At 40.0% G+C, this 21,875-nt stretch overlaps 1 protein-coding gene across 1 annotated transcript in view; it reads right to left on the bottom strand.

Annotated features, from left to right (window-relative positions):
- The window catches only part of TPH2 (tryptophan hydroxylase 2), a 51,558-nt gene that overhangs the window by 13,164 nt on the left and 16,519 nt on the right, over positions 1 to 21,875 (bottom strand). Inside the window, exons 7-8 of the mRNA XM_032198083.1 lie at positions 21,643 to 21,778; positions 16,138 to 16,264 (exon numbers count right to left, since the gene is read on the bottom strand). Of these exons, the coding sequence (XP_032053974.1) occupies positions 16,138 to 16,264; positions 21,643 to 21,778 (263 nt within the window). The remainder of the gene's footprint in view (positions 1 to 16,137; positions 16,265 to 21,642; positions 21,779 to 21,875) is intronic.

Raw genomic sequence — 21,875 nt, 5'->3', positions numbered from 1 at the left:
AGATTGATGCAGTGTGAGATATTATTTTAAATTATTTCTCTAATTTAACTGAAGTATATGACTGATAATTTACAGTCATGCTCATGAAACGCTGTCTACATGTGGGTTCAAAAATGCATAAATAGATCCATGGAAGAAAAACCTTTAAGTGCTATTACATACTAATACAGCAGGTCTCTTCCTTCAGAATCCATGAGCCAATGGTCGCTGCCAACTACAAGGAGGTACAAGGAAAATATCACCACTGTAGTCTTTACACATACACAGTTCTCCAGACATCTACAATTGACAGGAAAGTGATAGAACAGATCATGCCCCGGCAAACAAACTCCAAGCTTGCTCTCCATGGAAAACACGTCTATTCTTCACATTCACGCACAGTCCTGCATTATAATCCAGACTACCAAAACAAGAAAAGGTTCAGTTACAGATATGACAGCTAACATATATATATATATATATATATACACATATATATTCAAGTTTATATAGAAATTTGCAAAGGTAGAAAAGAGGTCTGGTAATTGCAACTCTCCACATCTGACTGGTTTTGAAGATTTTTTTCAAATCACTCTTCAACATCATTTTGCATTTGTGAATCTCCCTCCTGGGACCTGTGCAAAGAACTTGTGCAGGCTGCTGGGTGCTAATGTCACAGACTCAGTACTTCAAAATCTGCCTTGTCTATAAAAAGACCCTTCAAGCCATTCCTTTTCACATAGGTTTCTTATGGTATAGCTGAGAGACTGATATTTTTGTTCACTTTGTAATTTTCAGTATGATGAATAATGAGATTTTATCTGTTCTCTAAAAAGATGTTCTCAGGATGAGCACTGGGAACACCAGCCGTGGTCAAGAGCTGATTCACTTGCACTCCTTGTCACAAGGGGCAAGAAGGAGGGACTGAGTAATTGCATGACTGCAAGCACATCATATGGACAAGAATATTCACCACTTCAAGTACTGCTAATGGGATGGGGATACAGCCCCAAGCTGACATGCAGCACCAGAAATAATCACTTATATGTAAGTACAGATTTAATTAGTTGCCGTGAAGATAATATGAATACTAGTATATGTAAATACTTACAAGACCAGTGCCAAATAAATATCCTTAAGGAAAAATCTTTACATTCTTTCTACTAGATTTATGATTTCAAAGGATATTTGAATGGGCTACTCTTAATTCCAACATGTGTAATATATTCAATAATTTGCAAAGATTCATTCCTTTTTCTTTAGAAGAGAAGACCTTTAGCTTTAGCTTTAAAATTACTCACCTGGAGATTAAATCTCTCACATAGCTGTAATTATCTTGTAAGAGGATAGTTATATACAACTGAAAGACTTTCAAAAATCCCTGTTAGAAATTAATACTAAGAATTAATGAAATACAGGTGTTTTCTTCCCCCTGTAAAAGTTGCTCAGATTGAATGCAAATGTTGATTCAAAGCCATCTGTGACTCATTTCTGCTTGCTTTCTTCTTTCAGAGCTAGCATAAACAAATTTGTGAATTCTTGCTTATTCTTCCAGTCTCCAAGGTATCAATAGCCACCAATAATAGTAATAATAAAAAAGCTAGCATTCTACATTTGACCGAATTATTCAAGATTTTCAGCCTGTTGAGTAGTGTCAGGAATGCTCCACTACAAGAAACAGACAGATACAACACAGGTAACCCAGGCAACTAGCCAGTACAGCCCAACGTTGGCATCCAAACATCAAGCAATACAAGCTATTTGACAGCTATTCATGTGGGAACAGTATTGCATAAAAATGCAGGGAGAATTTTGAACAACAAATAAATCTCATGATGAGCTTGTGAATAGATCAAAAGAAGAAAAGAAGAAAAATTCAATGGATAAGTCTTTCATTATAGATGATTCGCCTACCTCCAGGAAAGGGAGTGACCCTATTCACAACCAACAGCATTTCTAAATAAGAAAACAAAGTTTAATTTTTCAGAGTTACCTTCCTGAAGAATTTTGTTTAGTCTGCCACTTTGAAATGTACTTAGGCTCACTGAAATGAGGTCTCCTTCAGGGATTTCAAAGTGTGTATATTTAACAATATTCTCCTTTTTCCCCTCATCTGACTGCTTTGCATTCAGACCTTTCACTAAGGGTGAATGTTTGGAACAATCTTTTTATAAACAGAAGTTTGAGTAGATGTGGTGATGCTCATTAGAGCACTCTGGATTAGAAGCACCCCAGCCTTCACGTTTCTGTTGACAGCCATAGCGCACAGCATCACTACATGCAAATTCCTCTAATGCAGTGGCTTGACACCGTCAGAGAAAGCATGCACTAAAGTTAGTATTGTGGGTCTTAACCCCTTGCGAATACTTTGAAATATATTTCTTTTTTCAGGAGTTTCTGGAGAAAATCTCATAACAGTGACCAAAATAAAATCATAATCCTGAGCTTGTAAAGCAGAATTTGCAGAGCAACACTCCAGTGGCATCAGTAAGGAGGTAACTTTATACCACCCAATGCAAGAGAGCTCACCAAAGGTAAGAAAATGGGTCCACAGAACTGGAGCCATTGGATATCCCACTCCATGTGCGAATTACTCCTAAATAATCTAAACCGAGGCCTGCTCTGTGCTGAGACATTTGTCCACCTCTCTCATTTTATCTCAGTCAAAAACCTTGGAGACTCAGAGCTGCAGAACCAAACACCTCAATGCTTCAGCAAAAAGAGTTTCTACATTCACGGTCTGACGTTTCCCATCAAGGCAGCCAAAAGCACACTCACTTCAACTTGCTTAACACTGTCAGAAGAATAATTCCTAATTTCTCAAATGTAATTAACTAATAGTGCTGAAGCTTAGTATGTAGCTAAGGAGATGAAACCATTGAAACTATGAACTGCTGCTTAGATCATTTGTTAAACATAAGGCATTGAAGCCCAAATGCTTTACCCTTCCTATTTCTCCTTCCTTTTCATTTGACTCTTATCATGAAGAACTTCTAAAACCTGGAGTTTCAAAGCTTTATTAATTTCATATGGAGTTATTAAGAACAAATGATGTGCAATAATGAACCATTCCCTTTCCAATTTATTTTACAATATGTAATGTGAATTCATGTTCAGTGCTCCCTACAGTAGCTGACATGAATATTTTCCCCTTTCTTTTTCAAGCTGTTGCTTCAAATTTCAGCTGTCGAGACCTTTCACACAGTTAGCTCAAGAGGCACAATCAGGTCTTTCGACATGTTTGCTGGTCTCCAAGAAATACGGTTCTCTGAATTTCCAAAAAAAATTAAAAAAAAAAAAAAAAAAAAAAGGCTGGGTCAACATATGTCACTGCTGCCCACCCATAGTCTTCAGCCTGCGCTGCTTCATGAGACCCATCTGATCCACCAGGATCTTCAGGGATTCACAGGCTGCAAGCAGAGACTGTCTTTAGGGCTCTGACATCCCTGTTTTCCAGATCTTGTGCTGCTATTCTTCCAAATGAGGACTTTGCATTAACAAAACCAAAGCAAGAACACTGCTAATTTTATACCTTGTCACAGGCAAGGACTGGCACCCTGGAAGTGCCCCCTCAGCATTCTGGATCATACTACAGCCTGGATCTTTGCTAGAAAGATGCCAAGGACTGAGTGACAGGTTGGCATGACCCAAACACGAGCAGAATTTGGAACAAATGCACATATGAGAGGTCATTGAGGCGTCCTTCACCTGCCAACACCTACATTTTATGGGAAGTCATCAACCTAAGGACTGGTGCCCCAGTTTTGAAGTGCATTGCTTAGAACCTCCAGAGATGAGGCAAGAACAATCTCAGATACACTTCTTCATCTGACATTCAGAGCAAACATCTCCACAAAAGCCTAGCCCAGGCCTCAAGACCAGTCTCCTGCATTTACCTGTGGACCTCAGCACTGGTCCAGAATTGTTTCCCCCTCTCTAAAAGAACATCTTCCACCCCCAGCAAGCATTCTCACAAGGAGACTCAGAACAGAAGGTGCAAAGCTGTAGTGCTCCCTGAAACATCAAGAAAGCCTCTTTGGACTGGGGAGGCATGCATAATCTGTCCTTTTTTGCATACTAGAGTGCTATAAGCGAACTATAGAAGGAGAAGACTGGCACCAGAGCTTCTTCCACTGAAGAGAAGCTTTTGATAGACTGGCAAGATAAATCCATGGATTCATGAGAAGCAAAGCTGGAGCAACAAATCATAGTCTGGGCAGTCCTCATTTTATAAACAGAGAGCTTACTGAATCACTGCCCTATGTCAGTCCCCTGTCAGAATGAGTTACTGCAGGCTGCAAGGCCTCTTTAACAGCAATCCTTGGCCAGCCCAGAGACAGGCCCTCGGCGTTCCCCTGGGGAAGGCACCAGGCACATGTGTTTCTCAGGATGCCATTCCCTGGAGCAGGCTGAGTCCCACCTTATTGCCAGACCGATTACCGTGTCTGACAATTGCACTGCAGGGAGTGATGCAGACTCACCAAGCCTGCTGAGTGCCTCCCATGACATTTTAGCTGAGGAGGGATATGAGGTTCTTAAGTACATGATCAACAGCATAAGTCCTAATGTGTCTGCTAACGAGGAGAAATAATATCTCCAGAAAGCAGAGCAGTCTCCCAGGGCTGGAAAGATCTCAGAACCTGGGCAAGCTCTAGAATTGGGGGTGCAGAAACACACTAAAGAGATGTTGACAACTGGCCAATGCATTTGTCAAATGTTTATTTCAAGGAAAAAATGCACTATTTCTTGGCAGTCATATCCACCTAAACATTTCTTTGTAACGAGAAGGGGAAAAAAAAAAAAGAGGACTTCATTCCAAAAATAACAGTACACACGCTAATTTTCTAAACTTAAAAATAAATAAATGCTTGTGTCTATTTACTGAAAACTGATTTAATAACCAGATAGCTAAAATCTGTTTTCAAACATCACAGTTTCCAACAGCAACACTGCATTTAAACCCAATGTTCTTTTAAACACATAAATGCAAGGGGACTCCCAAAAGCTTTTCTGGCTCTTAATGTATTTGCTTAACCTGCCTTGCACAAAAAAATAAAAATAAAAAAAATAGTAGGCATCAGCACAAGTGCAAGTTCTATTCATGTCAAGCTGACAGATGGATCAAAGAAGAAAAGTAGCTCAGGGAATTTTAAATATCTATTAATTTTGCCACTAAAAATATGTCTAAACTGGAGACGGCTTTCACAGCCTCAAACAAAATCTTTTTCAAGTACAGTTGAGTATCTCCTTGTCTCTCACTGATTTTAGGCTGTGAGGGCATGTAAAAAGAATCTGTCATAACTACAGATTAGTCAAGTGAGTCACCGCTGGGTTACCTGCCAGAAATCTGTAAATACACAGCAAATTATATGAATATGCATTCAGCAAGGTGGAAAAAAGGTATACTAAGCAAGTTATTTGTGAGCACAAATTGCAGCTCTTCCCTGCATAGACAAAAGCCCAGGCAGTTTACAGCAGCTCTGCTCTAGAAGTGACTTACCAAACATAAAGGTCACTGAAACAATCAGTTATAACCAGGCTCTCACTCATGTGTAAGGTTTCTGCTCTCATATAGGTACTGAATTCATTGCAGACGTGTGACATAAGCTAATAGGTTTCTTGAGAGTTGAAAAATTAATCCTACAAAGGTGTTTGCATGCTAGATATGTAGAATGTGGTGTAAGCTATAATGTTAACTATTCATACAGTCAAATTATACATTTGTAACAATTGTGGCCTACGGGTTAAAGAGAGGGAAGAAAAACCTTTAGAAAAAGATTAATATGTTTTTTGGGGAAAAAAAAAATAACATCCCGGGAGCACCCACTCTTTCCAGCGTTTCTTTTAAAAGAAATCCAAGCTGTTTTATCTAGTGTTATTAGTAGGAACCTTTATCTAGCTAGTGGGTACCATATTTTATCAATGCCACGATGACGATCTGCAGAAAGTTCTCTACAAAATACAGAAAATATAAAGCTTACAGATACGAACTGAAGTAAAATTATCTTGTCAAAACTAATGCTTTGTCTGAGGAAAAAAAAAAAAAAAAGTCTGACACCAAGCTTGAATCTGAGAAACAGCCCGACTGGGACAGGGGTGTTGGAACTGCCTAAAGCAGCACCTGTTCTGCTGTTCTGGTCACTTTGCCTACAACATCATCAGGCACAGCTGGATTCAAACCAAAACAACCAAAATTATCAGATACAAGGCTCTTCTCCACAGACTTCTCTTTGGCTTCAACAATGCCCTGAGGTTTAGGGTATTTGCTTTTACTTTCCCAATTCATCCACAAAAAACCCTATATACAATAACGCCTGAAGCCCTACCAACCCTAAGGAACACCCAAGCGAGTTTGAGACATGCCCTACCACTTGCACTTGCCTTTGACAGAGACTTCCATGACAGTAAAACCACGTGCTCTCTGGAGTTGGCTTTTTTCCTGCAGAAGCCTATATTCTGATACATTAACCTTTTGCTTGACAAAAACTGTTAATTTTACAGTGGCAAATCCTACCTCCATTTGCACGTGCACAACCATATTGACTTTCAGGGAGACTTGCATGGAAATGTAGGTCTGTGGGCTAAACCCTGACTTAATTCTTTGAAAGCAATGGCAAACCTATCCTTGGCTTTCTGAGGTGTCAGGACTGGCCCTGTAATTAAGATATACTTACAAAAACATTGCAGATCACCCAAAAATATATGAATTAAAAATGTATGAGATCATATTGATGCAGCACTCTGATGCCATTTGATAGAAAGATTACAACAGGCACAAGAACCACTTCAAAAGCTGTAGCACCAAATAATTGAGCCCTAGGCATAGTTAGCTCTTTGTGGATACCAGACAGATTTTGTCTTACTTCCCTACTTTTCTCTGAGCACACAAAGAAACTACTCAGGAAAATGCTTGTTGAGAGAACTAGACTGAATACATGTGATATGCTTAGTCCTTGAGCCTGTATTTAAAACAATTCAGATTAGCACAGTTGTGAATATTAAATTAGGATCTTTTCAGCTCTCACAAACATGAATTCTTAGACAGTTTCCATAAAATGATGTTATTTGGGTTATAGATAGTAGCTACAAGTATCAGTGTCCTTCCGGAAGCAAAATCATTTACTGAAGTACTCCAGACAAGCTAAAAGACGAGCGTATGGTTTGAGGACTTTGCTCATTAGACATAATTAGTTTGATTTCTGCCTGAAAGCAGAATCTCTTGGCTTCCTTCTCCAGCTGGTCCCACCAATCCTCAAGAAGAGGGCTGTGTGTGCAGGGCTGCAGCTACGGTTGCACTCTGCAGTGCAGCAGGGTGCTGAGACGCTTGAGCAAGGGGAAGCTGGAGCTGGCCCACCCCAACAGCATTCAGATCCTAGCCGGATAACCAGGCAGCTGAATTCATGGGGTGGGGCTGATCCTAATAGGACTCAGTAGGGCCAGCCCCACATGCAGTCACACACACTTTTTTCCACAGCACTCCTCAACTGCTCTGGCTCCACAGAAAGCATGGGTAACACTAAGTCAAGCACTCACAGCACAGACAATCCCTTGGTCCTAAGTGACGCCTAAACAACACGTCTGAAATTAGTTACCATGTGCTGGACTCCTTCACTTCCCCACAATCCTCCTTCCTCTAAATGCTTTTTTTCCCCCCATTTCTTTTAAATATTCATTCCATAAGTTATGTGCTTTGCTAGTAGTTATTACCCAAAACACTTGTACAATTGCTGCTCATTGGAAGCAACAATTTGTCCTGGTTTCATATTGTGTATAAAACACTCTTTATGCCCTTTTGTTAATATATGTCCTACTCTAGGTCAAAAGAGAGAAAAAAAACACCATCAATATTCATAGATCGCTTCCATCTATTCCACCATCTCTCTCTCCTGGATGCAGCACTAAAGTGGCAGATCTTTGCTATTTGAGTGCATTCCTAAACTCTACAAATTCTTCCCAGGCTGTTTTTTTGAGGATCACTTTTATCACTGTAGCAGCAGAGTACACATTCAGTGTGAGCTACTGAAGTACCAGCAGAGATTACTATTGCAGAATCTGCAATTTCTTAATGAAAATGAAGTTGCTTCTGAAAATAAACAAATGTAATTAGCAAGCCAGTGCTGTGTGAAATGCGCACCATTCTCTTGTTAACCTATGTGTCAAAATGTATTACTTGTGTGCATGTAAATTTGCATTTGCAGTTCAGTAACCTCGCAGATCATGGTCTAACCACTTTTGGAAATATAATCCTACAAGAAATAAAAACAAATCCAGTGTCTGGCTATAGTTTGTTATTTTATTAGAGGCTTTCTCTTCAGCATGTCTAACTGCTTAGTGCTTGATCTTCATAAACCGCATCCTGTCTACAAGGAGTTATATTATTTCCACAACAATTTCTAATTCTTTCCCTGCTCCCAGTTAAGTCAAATTAGTCCTCTCTTGCATTTAGCTTCCTCATTGCAGGATTGGACCCAAGTACGCAAACACAAAAACATGTTATTAAACAACATTAGGTCAAGTTACTTGCAGGTACAAAATTTTGCTTGGTAGGGCAACTTGAGATCCTCTCAAAAGGCAGGTCAATCACCCAAGCAACTGCTAGAATGCAGCAAGGGTTCACCCTGTGTACCCTCATAACAACAGATGAACTATCCTTGTTCTTAATTTTAAGTAACACCAAAGCATGAAATGTTCCATTTCCAGATGTAGCCCATCCTGTGACCTAGCCTAGAGACTACATAAAACAGGAGGTTTGTTTATAAAATATTTTGCAAACTGATATTTTATGCCACTCTCTACAAATCAAAAGCAAAAAATAAAAATAAATTCCAACAGCAGCGGTCCAGCTCCCCACCTTCGTTGCCGTGGCTGACAACATGATTTCTTCATCATCTAAATTATTTCTCCCATCCCCTCACAGAACTTGCAGTAGCAGAAACGCCCCTTTGTACCTTCTGCTGATCAGAAACTGTAGGAACTCATGTGCTTGAATAGTGATGCTGGTTGATAAAGATGGATCCACTGATTCCTACTCCCCTCCTGCACCTGGATGCAGCCCATTTCTCTCATCCCCAAGCAGCAAACCATGTCAGCTACTAGGTCCGCTCTTCCTGCCATACAAAAAGTCTTTAAAATATATGGGCTCTCATTTCTATAGCAATAACATTCAAACCTGGCTTAATTCTGTAGTGCTGCTCTTAACCAAAACAGGCATTAGGGCTGGAACTGTTCATTTACCCCATTGCCCAGCATGATGATTTAGATATCCTCTCTCTTCCTTTTCTTTTCCAGTTCTAGCCAGAAGAGTGGAAGAGGTTCAGGGAAGAAATAGCATGCACATAGTTACAGAGCATCTTCCACATGCCAAATAACTAAAACTATTGCTTTTAAATGCACATAAGGAGACAACTAAGGAAAAGTATGATGCAATTCTGTGAAGTCATGATGGCACTGAGAAAGCATATAGGGATGATTTGATAATTCTCTCTTCAAATACCAAACTACATGGCATCAAAAGAGCTCGTAAGAATCAGGCTAGATACAGCTGAGGGAGATAGTTCACCAGACAGCAAAGAGTTGAGTCACAGAGCTCTCTGCAGAAGGTATTGTGGGGACTAAGAGTCTACATGTCTTCAAATACAGACAGCTGTCACTGAACAGATATCCATTCAGGAAAATTAAATACACAGAAACCACATTTGGCTTAAGAGTCCCTGAGTGTCAGAAAGCTGGAAAACATTTAAAAAGAATCAGGCATGCTCGTCCCCTTCTTACCCTTTCTAAGCAGCTGCTCGGGACTGCCCTTGGGAACAAGGCACTGGCCACGTGGGCTGACCAGTACAGCAGTCCTTACAGACCCAAACTTGGCTATAGGCTGTCCAAATCCAGAACAAAGACTACAACAGACTGTCACAGTTCCTGCAGAAAATGCACAGGGGTTGCTCCTGTTTCATCAACTCTTCAAATTCTCCCTGTAGCAACTTCTCTGGAGTGCCAGCTTATTTTTACGTAGTACAGAGCCATTTGTTTCTGAGATACAAAGCTAGTTAGATATTGTTGCTGAGTTTTTGTTCTTGTGCCATGAATCTCTGATGTGATGACAATGAAAATGCACCGCAAGAGAACATTGCAGTATTCTAAAATATTAAATATTGATCCCTGGAATCTACAATTTTCCCCTTTTAATCTGGTTCTGTGATAAATGTTCTATACTATCTTTTCTGATCACCTATTTGATTATACATGCAGACTTGACATCAGTGCTCCAATTAGTTTATCAACTAGCCCTTAAAACAAGCCCTTAAAATCTGGGGTCAAACTATTATCTGTTATTAATTCCTTCAAAACATTATGGAAAGCAAAACCAGAGATTAGGGCGTGCTTTTAGAGCTGCAGTCTGTGGGCTCAGCACCACCTCACCAATCAAAGAGAGTAATCCATCAGTACATCAGCCTTCTCTCCTGGTTCAGACAGACTTGTATGACTTTGCAATGATCAAGGCCACAAGGTCTCATCAGCATTGTCCTCTGTTTTAGTATCAGCTTCAGATTTTACATTTGAACAATTTCCAAACATATCCACGTGTAGGTGTTTTTGCCTGGTCAAAGTCAGGAACAGACATAGCCCACACCATGGTCTCATACTTCTCAACTGATGAACAGTATGGATGACAGCATTTTCAGTCTCATGCTGTGTGGCAGGACAATGTCTAGCTGTAGTTTTCTTTCACATATATTTCAGCTTTACAATCCCAGGTTTTACACTGGGGATTGGTTCATCTTCTCTAAGTGACATGCATCCCCAATCAGAGTTGTTTCATGTCTCCCATAAGTCTGTCAAAATTTACTCAAGCAGTTTTTAAATCATATTCATCACACCCAGCTCTTCATGCTGCAGATCTTTAATTAACTACAGGTGCAGCTGGAAGCAACTCCTTTGCAAGAAACTCCATTATGCCTCCATTGGACTTAGGGTACGCACTCTGCTCACTCCTGGCATTTGTCACACAATTATGGCATACATTTGGGATACAGAAAAAAGACTGAGTAGAGATTTGAATGTTAAACTTCAATATGCTCAGTGAATGCCATAGCTCTTGGGCTATAATAGCAGGTTTCAGTTGGCCAATACACAATTATTTTTATATGGCAGAACAGCTTCAGCAGGGGATCTGATCACAGACTAGCACAGTGGTTAGTTTGCTGCCTATCATTTTGCAAGTGTAAATGAGAAACATTCAAGAAACCTTGATTTTCCAGATGCACAGTGGGAATGTTCAAAATCTCAAGTATTTACATAGTTTTCTTCTCTGCTCCATTTGTTCATTCATGGAGGAAGGCAGTTACCCAGTTCACAAGCTGTACTTACAGCCTAATGCTATCGATAGCCCCTCTGGGAAACCTAATCTGTTTTGAAGATGAGAGATCACAACAGTTTGTGCCATCTAGTATGACCACAAATGCTGCATCGACCCAAAGCTGGTAAATGCAACTCAGCCTTTATCTGCAATGCTCCCGTTTCTTCCATTCTGGTCATCTGCCCCTCAGGTGAAGGGTCAAGGAAAGAAGTCTTACGAGGAGTAGCTGAGGGAACAGGGGCTGTTCAGCCTATAGAAAAGAAGGCTTAGGGCAGATCTTATCTATAGCAAGGTGGGGATTGGACTTCTGTTCCAAGCACCAAGTGATAAGATGAGGGGAAATGCCCTCAATTCGTGCCAGTGGAGGTTTAGTTTGGATATTAGGAGAAATTTCTTTACTGAAAGGGTTGTGTGGCATTGGAACAGGCTGCCCAGGGAAGTGGTGGAGTCACCATCCCTGAAGATCTTCAAGGTATGTGTAAATGTACAACTTCGTAGCACGGTGTAGTGGTAGACTTTAGTACTAGGTTAAAGGTTGGACTAGATGATCTTAGAGGTCTTTTCCAACCTGAATGATTCGAAACATAATGTGTAATTGTCCTGAATTGTGTGCCAGTTGTTCGGTGTAGAAGAACTTGAATGAAGCCAACAAAACCAGACAGCAGAGATCCTCAGGGAAGACAGGCAAGTAAGCTCACATGAATTGCTTATCCCAGCATATATATCTAAAATACTTTGTGTGTGACTCACACAGAGATAAACTAAGGTCATCAGTAGAAATACACCATTGGCCTCAGCATTTATCCAAGGCAAGGTAAAACGTTCAGATTCATAACAACCTTGAAACGTATTCACAAGACCTCACCACACACAATTCCTTCAAATTAGGAAGCAATTCACTATTGTGATTTCTGCATAAAGACTAGCAAAACCAAGAGAAATTGCTTGATTTCTACTGCCCTATGCTACTAAAATACCGGGAGGAAAATATTGTTAAGAAAAATGAAAAGGCAATTTTTCAGTTTTGGAGAGATGAGGGTTTAAATGTACCTTACAGTAAGTAACTATTGTGGGAAAAAAAGTTACTAAGGCTAATTAGCCCATAATGGACAAATTCTTGGATGGAAAGATTTCACAATAAACCGCATACAAACCACAGATACTGCCCTAACCTCCTCTTTTCTGAATCACCACCAATTTGCCCCAATTTCTGAATCCCCACTCAATTTTACATACATGTCTACTACTTAACTGCCCTGCAAAGGGCAATCTGAGCTATGCTGAAAGAGCTCAGCAGGAGTTGGGAGTCATTCCTGCCATCAGCAAGAGAGAGAATCCTGCTTATCGGCTTGCAGCTTTACAAAGGCAGCTGCTCTCAGGCTCACAAGTCCACAAATTACAAGATAATATTGAAATATAAACTGAGGTGTATTTTTTGTACAATTTTTCTGACAAAACCTTACATTATGTGCTGTTAAATGTGTTGTAAATGATATATTACATAAATTAGCTGAAACACCTCATGCCAAGTCCTCCCTCCAGCACAGAGTTTGATAGGTAAGCAGAAAAGACAGTCTTTGTTTATTAGTACTATATGAAAATGGAAAGACCAAGCATGCTTGAAAAATCAACTCAAAACCATTTTTTACAAAGTCACACACAGTAGCTCAAGACATTAGTTATGATGATCATAATTAGTACCCAGGCAAACATGGCCAATATTGTATTTTCTGAACTACTAAGTGCTTTGTACCACAGGACAAGCAAAAAAAAAAAAAAGGATTGTGGAAATATTTTGCCTTGTTGCAGTAATCTGTCACTCATTCACTTGTATTTTTTTTTTCTTACTGCCCTAAAATATTGTAAAGGGAACAGTAACTCTCTAAAAACACTGCTAAAACAGTCTTTTGGCTCTTTCAATATGCCATTTCTCAGGGTTAGAGTGTTTAACTTTGAAAAGGAGCAGCAGCCATCTCTTCCCCCTTGCCCCAGCCTGACTACCAGACCCAAACCGGAGGCAGAGGTAGACTCACATCCCTCCCTTTTCAGCCCTCTTCCACTGCAGCCGTCCTTCCCCTGCAGCTGGCCAGCACCTCTGCAAGGTCTCCCATCTAATCTGTGCCCTCAGCAGGGTTGCACAGGGGTGACTAATTGCCATTTGGCAAACCATTCTGGTCTGCCTGGGGACCAGACCCCTGCTTGCTCCCCATGCACCGTGTCAGCTCTGCAGGGACAAAACTACTGGCACCTTTCCTTCGCAGCTCAGGCCTGATGGCACACAAAGAGCAGATCTATCAAGGCAGATACAGGGTGGCTTTTGAGAGCAGACTGGAGCGGAAGATTAGCAAATCACCTGTAATAATTCTTCCCTTTCTGGTCTGAATTCCTAAGAGGCGTTTTCCTCTCTTCCTAAAGCCATTGTCCTCCCGGTAAGGGCTCAGCTGTTAATGTCACTATCTTTTGAAACAGGTCATGATAATGGCAAGCTTGCCTTGAGCATATTGCTTCGAGCTCATTAATATGCATGTTCTCCCTCCATTCATTTGTTTCTCTATTTACTTTGAAGTTGCCTAGCTGGAACCTGCGCTGTTTTTCTGTGTTAAGACTCTTGGCTGGCATTTTTCAGCTTGCTGGTTTTTGTTGGCTTTTTTTTTTTTTTTTATATAAATCTAGGATGGAAATGGGACGGAATATTGCAAAAGTCAGTTAATAGCACATCAGGTGACATTTGGTGCACAACTAAATGCATTTCTTGGCCTCTTCACCCTCTCTGCTGAGCTATATTCTTTCTACTTGCTCTCAAACTGACTCTGTTTACATTGCAAATTTTAGGACAAGTAATGTCTCTGTATTTGTCAAGCACCTGCCCCAGGGGAGTATAGCCCTTCATTGTGCTTCTACAAAAAATAACAACACCTGGGTTACCATAAGGCTCTTTTTAAATGCCTTTTTCCACCTGAAAGAGCTATTTCCAGCATGGGAGGAGGAATCAACTTTGACTCAGATTTCAAATTCTCAGTGTGATAAGGGAAAGTGACTCAGCTGTCTTCTTTTATTTTTGGCTTTGTGATTCAGGAGCAGTTCATTGTTCAGATGACACAGTCAGTCATAACTGGGAATTTCTGGGAGGGGGAGAGTAAAAGCATTTATATAATATTCAGAGGTCATTTTGAATTAATATCTCTCCCAAACAGATTAGTCTCAACCTTGTCCTCTGCAACAGGCCCATGCCATCTAAAGTTATTATGGGGTGAAAGACTTGAATACACCACTTTTTTCAAAATACCTGCAGAAACAGCCAGATAGCTAGTTTCTCTTGAGGCTGCAACTCATGACAAGGTAGGTCTGCTTCCTATCAAGTCCCCTCCTAGCAAATTTGCATATAGACACACAACTTTCATGAGTCCTCCATATGAACAACAATTTCTTCTCAGTAGACAGCCATTGGAAAAGCAAAAAACGTATCCTGAAAAATGTGAGAGGAAGCAGCCAGGAGCAGGATATCAAGCCTGTCTAATTACAGAGTGAGGATTTTCCATTAAATAAAATTGGTGGCCTCATCTGGAGGGCTGCAGGAGAAAGTAAAAAAAAGGGTACAAACAAACTCCTTTTTCAATAGATGGGACTCAGTAGATGGGACTCTAAGACTGTACTAAGCCAGTGCATCACAACTACGACAGTTTAACAGAGCCTTTTTTGAATCTGCTTTCAATAATGAATCCAAGTTATTTCTAACCATTAAAATCCTCACTGTGCTTCTCATGTAGGAAAGCAGTAGTACACAAAGTAAGTTTTAAGGTAACCTGGTAATTAAGGTAATTTTTCTGCTGGATCTCCCAGAATTTTTCATCAGATAAAATATTTAAATATTGAGTTGTTTTCTAATGCAATAATGTTTATGAAATTATTTGCAGCGTAGGTTTTAACGGAATACACACAAGCAAGCTGCACACAGCAAGTTAAAACAGGACAGCTGAACTGAGCAAGCAGTATAGCCCAGGGGTCACCAATCTATGTAATGATGCAAAGGACAGCACGTGAGCTATTTGGAAATGGCACTGCAGTAGGGCTGACAGGCGGGCAGGAGCAGAGAGTCCTGGCAACTTGACATAGCCTTTCAGTGCAAACACTCACACAAGAGGCAGGAAGGTTCCAGTTGGGTGGTCATCTAACATCTTTAACATGCAGCCTCTTCTGTTCTCACTTTCTGTGGGAACATGCCTCATTTGATGAAACATAAAATCCTGCTCACAGCTACTGGCTGAGGCACTTGACCTCAGTCTAAATCTACTGCAGCACAGCCTTGGCTTCAGAACTACATGTTCTCCAACAGGAGCAGTAACAAGGATGCAAAATCATCTCAAAATCTATCACACTACAATACAGTGAACATCTGCAAGACTGATCAGTGAGTACAGAAATAGCAGTGCTAAGAGCCAAAGTGGCCACCTGTGGAGGAACTAACTGCGTAGAGCTGAGAGTACACACCAAAATGTTTTTTCTCCCTCCCCTCTTCCAAATTACCTTGCTTACTTGTTTTCAGCACCTTAAAGCAGACAAAATCCATCTCAGCTAGCCCTTGAAATTGGATGGTTATTGCACATAAATAATAAAACTGACTACTTAAAGATGAGTGTTCAGCTTTGCTCTTATTAAAAACAATGGAAAAACACCTAAAGCTCTGAGATTGTCACATCATAGTCATCTGAAAACACAGTCAGCTCTCATAAGACAATACGTGTCATTTCATCAACCAAAACGAAGGACAGATAGGAGGGAGCATGCCACAAAATGAACTGACTCACGGTGGCTAATTTCTGAACATCTTCATCAGATGCTCCCAGTGAAGCAAGTCCTATCTCTTGAGAAAACTGGGCAAATTTGGGATCAGCAAGTAGAGGTACATGTCCCAGGAGTTCATGGCACGTATCCCTAGGGGAACAGAAATGAGAAGAGAGGCATTACAGAAATAAATTCCATAATCAATTTAACATAGACCATTTTACATGGGTCTGACCTCTGCTTGAAAGGTCTTACCACAAAGCATGTTTTTACAGGCTCTCTCTCCCCTCTATACGGTTCTGTAGAAACACACAGGTTTATTTCTATTAAACGGGTTAACAACTCCTGTTCCATGATTTCCCCATCATTTCCAGATTGACTGGTGGGGCGTGATCATTGTTGTCTTCCAGGTTCAATTCCATGAAGAGCGAATTGCCCAGAGGAAAGCCACTTGTCTCGCACGTACAGTTTTTGGCAATTCTCTCCACATGAATCAAGCTCAAAATCCTACACTCTTCTTCTTCTTCATTACCTCTTCCACACCTGGGCACAGCTCCATAACCAGACATTTTGCTACTTGCCACTGGAAATTTAGGGCACTATTTACAGAAGTATTTGTGTTTAATTTTTCATTTTGCCATGACTTCCTGCTGAAATTAAGAAGTTATTTTTCTTACAAAGTCCAATTCTCACCAAGCAGATTCCAGAAAAAGCAGAGAATTTGTCTTGTTTCAGAAAATCTACTGTCCACATCTGTAAGTGCATTATTAGTCACAACAAAGTGCAAATATAAGTCTAAAAAAAACTCACCAAACAAACAAAAGTGCACATGCATCATCTACAAAAGCTCTCAAACAATTCTGAAAGTTTTGGTGCATTTGTTCACAGAAAATAATGGAGTTGGTAATAAAGTTCACTTTAAAAATCGGATCTGACATTTCCTTTGCTTTTGTCTCTTCAAAGACACTTCTCTCTTTTTTTTTTTTTTTTAAGCTGTAAACAAATGTTTTAAAGGCAGGGAGAAAACATCAAGCTTTCTGCCTTCTATCCAAAATCATCCAATTTGTCTTTTATAAACTATTTTTGTTCTAAAAGACACAGAACCTGACACTTCAGATAAATCATAAACAGAAAAACAACCCTCTATATAATTTAAAGCCTCCTATTTTTACTCACTGCTCTTTACCATGAAGCCTGTGCCAACTGTGCCTAGGTAGGTAATGGTTTCTGAATGCATGCAAATGAACATTAGCATTTTGGCATTCCTACTTTGCTTCACCAAAAGCTGATCAAATACAGTTCCAGTATCACAAGGTTACTTGAAAGTCTCTCTTCTCAGCCCAGCTGGCCTCACTGACAGATGCTTGACAACATTTGCTTATGTTACCTTCACACTTTTTGGTGAGACAGGCAGAGCTCAGAAGTTGTGCATGACAAGTTGGAGCTTAGCTCACATTCAGCTAATTCGCTCAGCCACCTAGAAGAATTACCAAATCTCACTTATCTTCTTTCCCAGACATACGTATTTCCCAAAGAAAGATAAGAGGATGTTCATGACACACGATGAAACAAACACATTCCACCTGTTACCTAGAGACTCAACTGCAGCAATATAGACTGAGTGTTCAAATTAATTGTGTGCCAATATACTTACTCAACAGCTCTGAAACAGGTTTGATAATGTACAGCTGGCCAGGAACAGCATCAGACTTGCATAAGGAAAACTGCTTCCCCCACCCCATCCACTGCCTGGGAAAGCTTGCCCTTCCTTTAAGGTCTTCCTTCCCTTGTTCCTACATCACTGCACCTTCAAGAGCCTGGGAAATTCACAACTTCTCCTTATTTGTATTTATTCAAAATCAGCTGGCAAGAAGGCTTTTTTGTTGTTGTTGTTTTAATCATCTCCTCACACCTTCGACTGGCGATGCTCTGAGACTTACAAGATCAACATTTCCTACCACTGGAGCTGTAGCTTAGATAACCCAGCTTTCCTCATTGGAGCTCGGATATGAAAAATTGGCTTGCTCTGCATGGTATCATCTCTCTGTTCAGGAGATGGTTTGCATCACTTGAGTGGACAATCATCAAAGGTTAATGACCCTTCTTTATTAATTCAGTTCCAGTCACAACAACTTCTTGTCATCTCCTGCAAGATTTAGCTCACTAACCCAAAGGACTGCAGGGAAACAGAGTTTGATGCACCTCATGGATGCACCTAGAGAATTCCCAGCATCAAGCAATTCGCTGGAGGAACCCGATTCCTCTAACCATCCTCTTCAATACAGAAAAGGACCACAAAGCCCATTCTCTGCAAGTCCAGTGCCCTACCTCCACTTCCCATCTTCACTGAAGAAATCAACACTGATTACTAAATACTTCACCGGTCCATACATATTTAATGTGACTTCATACATGTATCAGTAGATCTAATAAGGAAAGCAAAGAAGATAAGAGTGGGACTGGCTTTCAAGCTCCTGGCTTCAGGTAAGTGCCCTTGGCTCCAGGCAGGCTTCCACAGCTGCATCTCTACTACTGGCTACTGAGTGAATGTCTACATCCCCGTTTTACTGCGCTGAAGTCACAGCTCCCAGAAACAAATAAGACATGTTATTCCTTGATCTGCGCTGGGGCACAGGCTCTTTGTGTCACTTCCATCCTTGCACACAAAATGAGAACAAAGGCCAGCCGTACTAGCTTGGCTCTCCTGGAAAGGAAAAGAAGGTGAGAAGGCAGAAAATATTTCTCTTATGCCTTTACCTTGCAGATTTTTCCTTTAAAACTGTGCAAAGTATTTTGAATGGGTAGTTAGAAAGAAGTCATCTTGAAACACAAAGCATATGAACAGCAACCACAAAAATAAAATAAAATAAGGTGTACCACGGCTTCCAGGCAGAACCCTGAACCAGCATTTGGGATTGTCACTGGAGTCCCTTAGATTTCTGTGCCTGTCTGGTCCTTTATAGATAGTCTAAACAATATAACTCTCTGCTTAACTACCAAGTCTTGATTCTTTTGTTTTGTTTTATTCAGAAAATAATTAAGTTCCTTTAATTTATTCACACACATTGCTCAGAGAAAATAAGATTTTTGTAATGCACTTTTCACAGCAAAAGATTTTTCTTGGACTAAATTAGTTAGCTGAGCAGAGGAAATCTATATAGCTCTGTGAATGTAGTAGGAACATAATGAAACTCAGAAAGAAATGTTTTAAAATGCATATAGTAGTGATACAGATCAAACCAAATGAACTCTCTAATTTGTATCTAGCTCTATAGCCTGGGTGTTAAACCTGATGGAAAGCCCACTGAAGTCAAAAGTAGTTTTTTTACCGGGTTTATATCACCGAAATGCAACATTCACCAAGCCATGGACCTGCAGCAAACCTCATTATGGCCCCATATATCAACTAGCAGATCTCAGGCCATTGCAGCTGCTGTGGAAGATGAAGAGCTGTCCCTGCTCAAGTCAGTTTAGTTTTGCCATTGATTTCAACAAAGCCAGGATTTCACTCCTACATTTCTGGTAACACCTACTCTGTGTTCTATTTTATGAAAAAATCACATACAATTTAAAAGGGATTTTCAAAATTTTACAGTGGAGTTCCTCATAGTGCACATTATTTCATTTATGTAGTTTCTGAACAAGCAGATCTGCAGGAAAAAGGTAGCATAATTAGGGCATGACAACTTCATTCCTCTGTTAGTCATAGTTAGAGTTGTTAAGACCAAAATCTGAATTTTTAAGCTTAGACCGAATAGAAAACAAAAATATTAATTCTAATTGAACTAGTATTACCAGACAGTGACATTCCAGACACCATGACCAGAAAGGTTACAGAAGGTAGTTGCAGTTACTACTAAGGATCAGCCGTGACATGCTGCATAATTCTGAACACAAGCAGCATCCTGGAGACTACAGAGGATACAAATATACAAATCAGTGAACCAGAGAACATCAGTAAAAATACAGGCACACTTAATTGTTTCCTGAAAGATGTTCCTTCCTTGGTTCCTGTTCAAGTCATGCACCTAAATCCTCTATTAATAGGCAAAAATATACTCCTAGTTTTAAGTTAATAATGTCATCACTCACCCGCTATGTATCAGCAGGTGTTACAAACTGAGATACTGGCTTCCCACAGGAGAGAAAATAATTGGTGCAAAGCCTGGTATTTCCTAAGTATATATTTTTATTTTTTTAAATATCTACAGGTATTCTCAGACCAGAGGAAATCCAGCAGCATGCATCCGAGCCTTTCTCTCTAAATTGTAACGTCCCTAAAACTTGCAAGTGCATTCCTTCGGTGACTACCACCTCTTTCTCAATGGAAAAATGGACACAAAACTAGCCTCACGGCATTTTAGCAAATGCTTTGCCCTGTCCTCACGCTGAGGAAAAGAGTAGGTTGATGAGTGTCTAACAGCACCACCTGCTGACTCCGGTCAGAATAATGTTAGTGCATTTATAAATCCAGTTTAACGCGCAGTTCCATTAATCCTTTTACATCCAAAAATATTATTCCATGGTTTCAGCAGTCTATTCATGAAATCAAAGTTAGGCATGGGTCCAAATGTTTACAGAACTGGAGCTGAATACATATACATGAACCCTTTGTGTAAATTTTGGCGAAAATAAAACACACTGAAATAGTACAAGCTGAGTAAACAATGATGCAGTTTCGTTGTAGCTGTCTGATAACTGATTCACTGCATAAATGCCATTCCTGTGGTTTACAAGATCAGCAGCTGCCTTTGTTGAAACTACCTCCATATTACCTGACATGAATTGTTCTGTTATTACTGCACAGAGCACAACATATATAATACAAGACAAGAACTATAATCCCTTTGATCTTTTTTCCCCCCTCCATTTTTCACCAAGAGATCAAATGCCAAAATACTTCCTCCAAACTCACAGCACTGTTTTGGAAAAGCCACAATGCTGTCCCATGAAAGTCATAATTAAAGTCACTCTTATTTCTATCATATTCTCTGTAAAGGGCTTCATATCTAATATCCTTACTGGGTGAGAAAACTGTGCCTCCTGACTTGTTTGTGTTGTATCATAGGCAAGAGATGAAGTTTTGCTGTGGTGTCTGGCCCAAAAGAGATCAATGGGGATGCAAGGAGATCAAATTATAATTCTGAAAGTAATTGTTTTCAAGGGATTCAGTGCTTTTCTTTCAATCTTCTTTCCTTAATTGTCCACCAGAAAATTGTAGGTTGTTTTTTTTTTTTCAAAATATTTAGTTGAAAACTTACATCTTCCACTGCAGAATAATTTAGGTAGATATTTTTGACCCAGCAGCTAAATAACACAGCTATTTAAGACCGCTGCAAAAAGTCCAAGAAAAAAATCCTAATTAAATTCTGATTCCCCTAAGTGAAGTGTTTTGTCACTGACAGCATAATTATATTTCTACATTTGCAGCAAGCTTCCTCGTTTCAACCTTGGCAACTTCAATTGGGTCTTTTAAAAATTCTGAGAGCATTTCTTTTCCAATCACTGAAGCAAATGTAGCGACTTACGGTTCTGGTGTGTAGAGAGGATCTGAGCCATGTCGTATATACTGAGTACAGTGAAAGACTCTGTACGCTAAGCCAGCTAAAAAATCTCGGGGAGAGAGGTATCCAGCAACTGGTCTCACTGTGAAGCCAGACCTTTCTGAAGTGAAGGAGATAATAAAAGACCATATTATATATCATTACATCAATTTCTGAAGACAGGTAATGGCCTGCAGTTAATTACCAGAAGCATGACA

Source organism: Aythya fuligula, chromosome 1, assembly GCF_009819795.1.
Source record: "Aythya fuligula isolate bAytFul2 chromosome 1, bAytFul2.pri, whole genome shotgun sequence".
NCBI classification, from domain to species: domain Eukaryota; kingdom Metazoa; phylum Chordata; class Aves; order Anseriformes; family Anatidae; genus Aythya; species Aythya fuligula.
The sequence above is the reverse complement of the archived record's forward strand: the minus strand, read 5'-3'. Positions and strand labels throughout refer to the sequence as shown.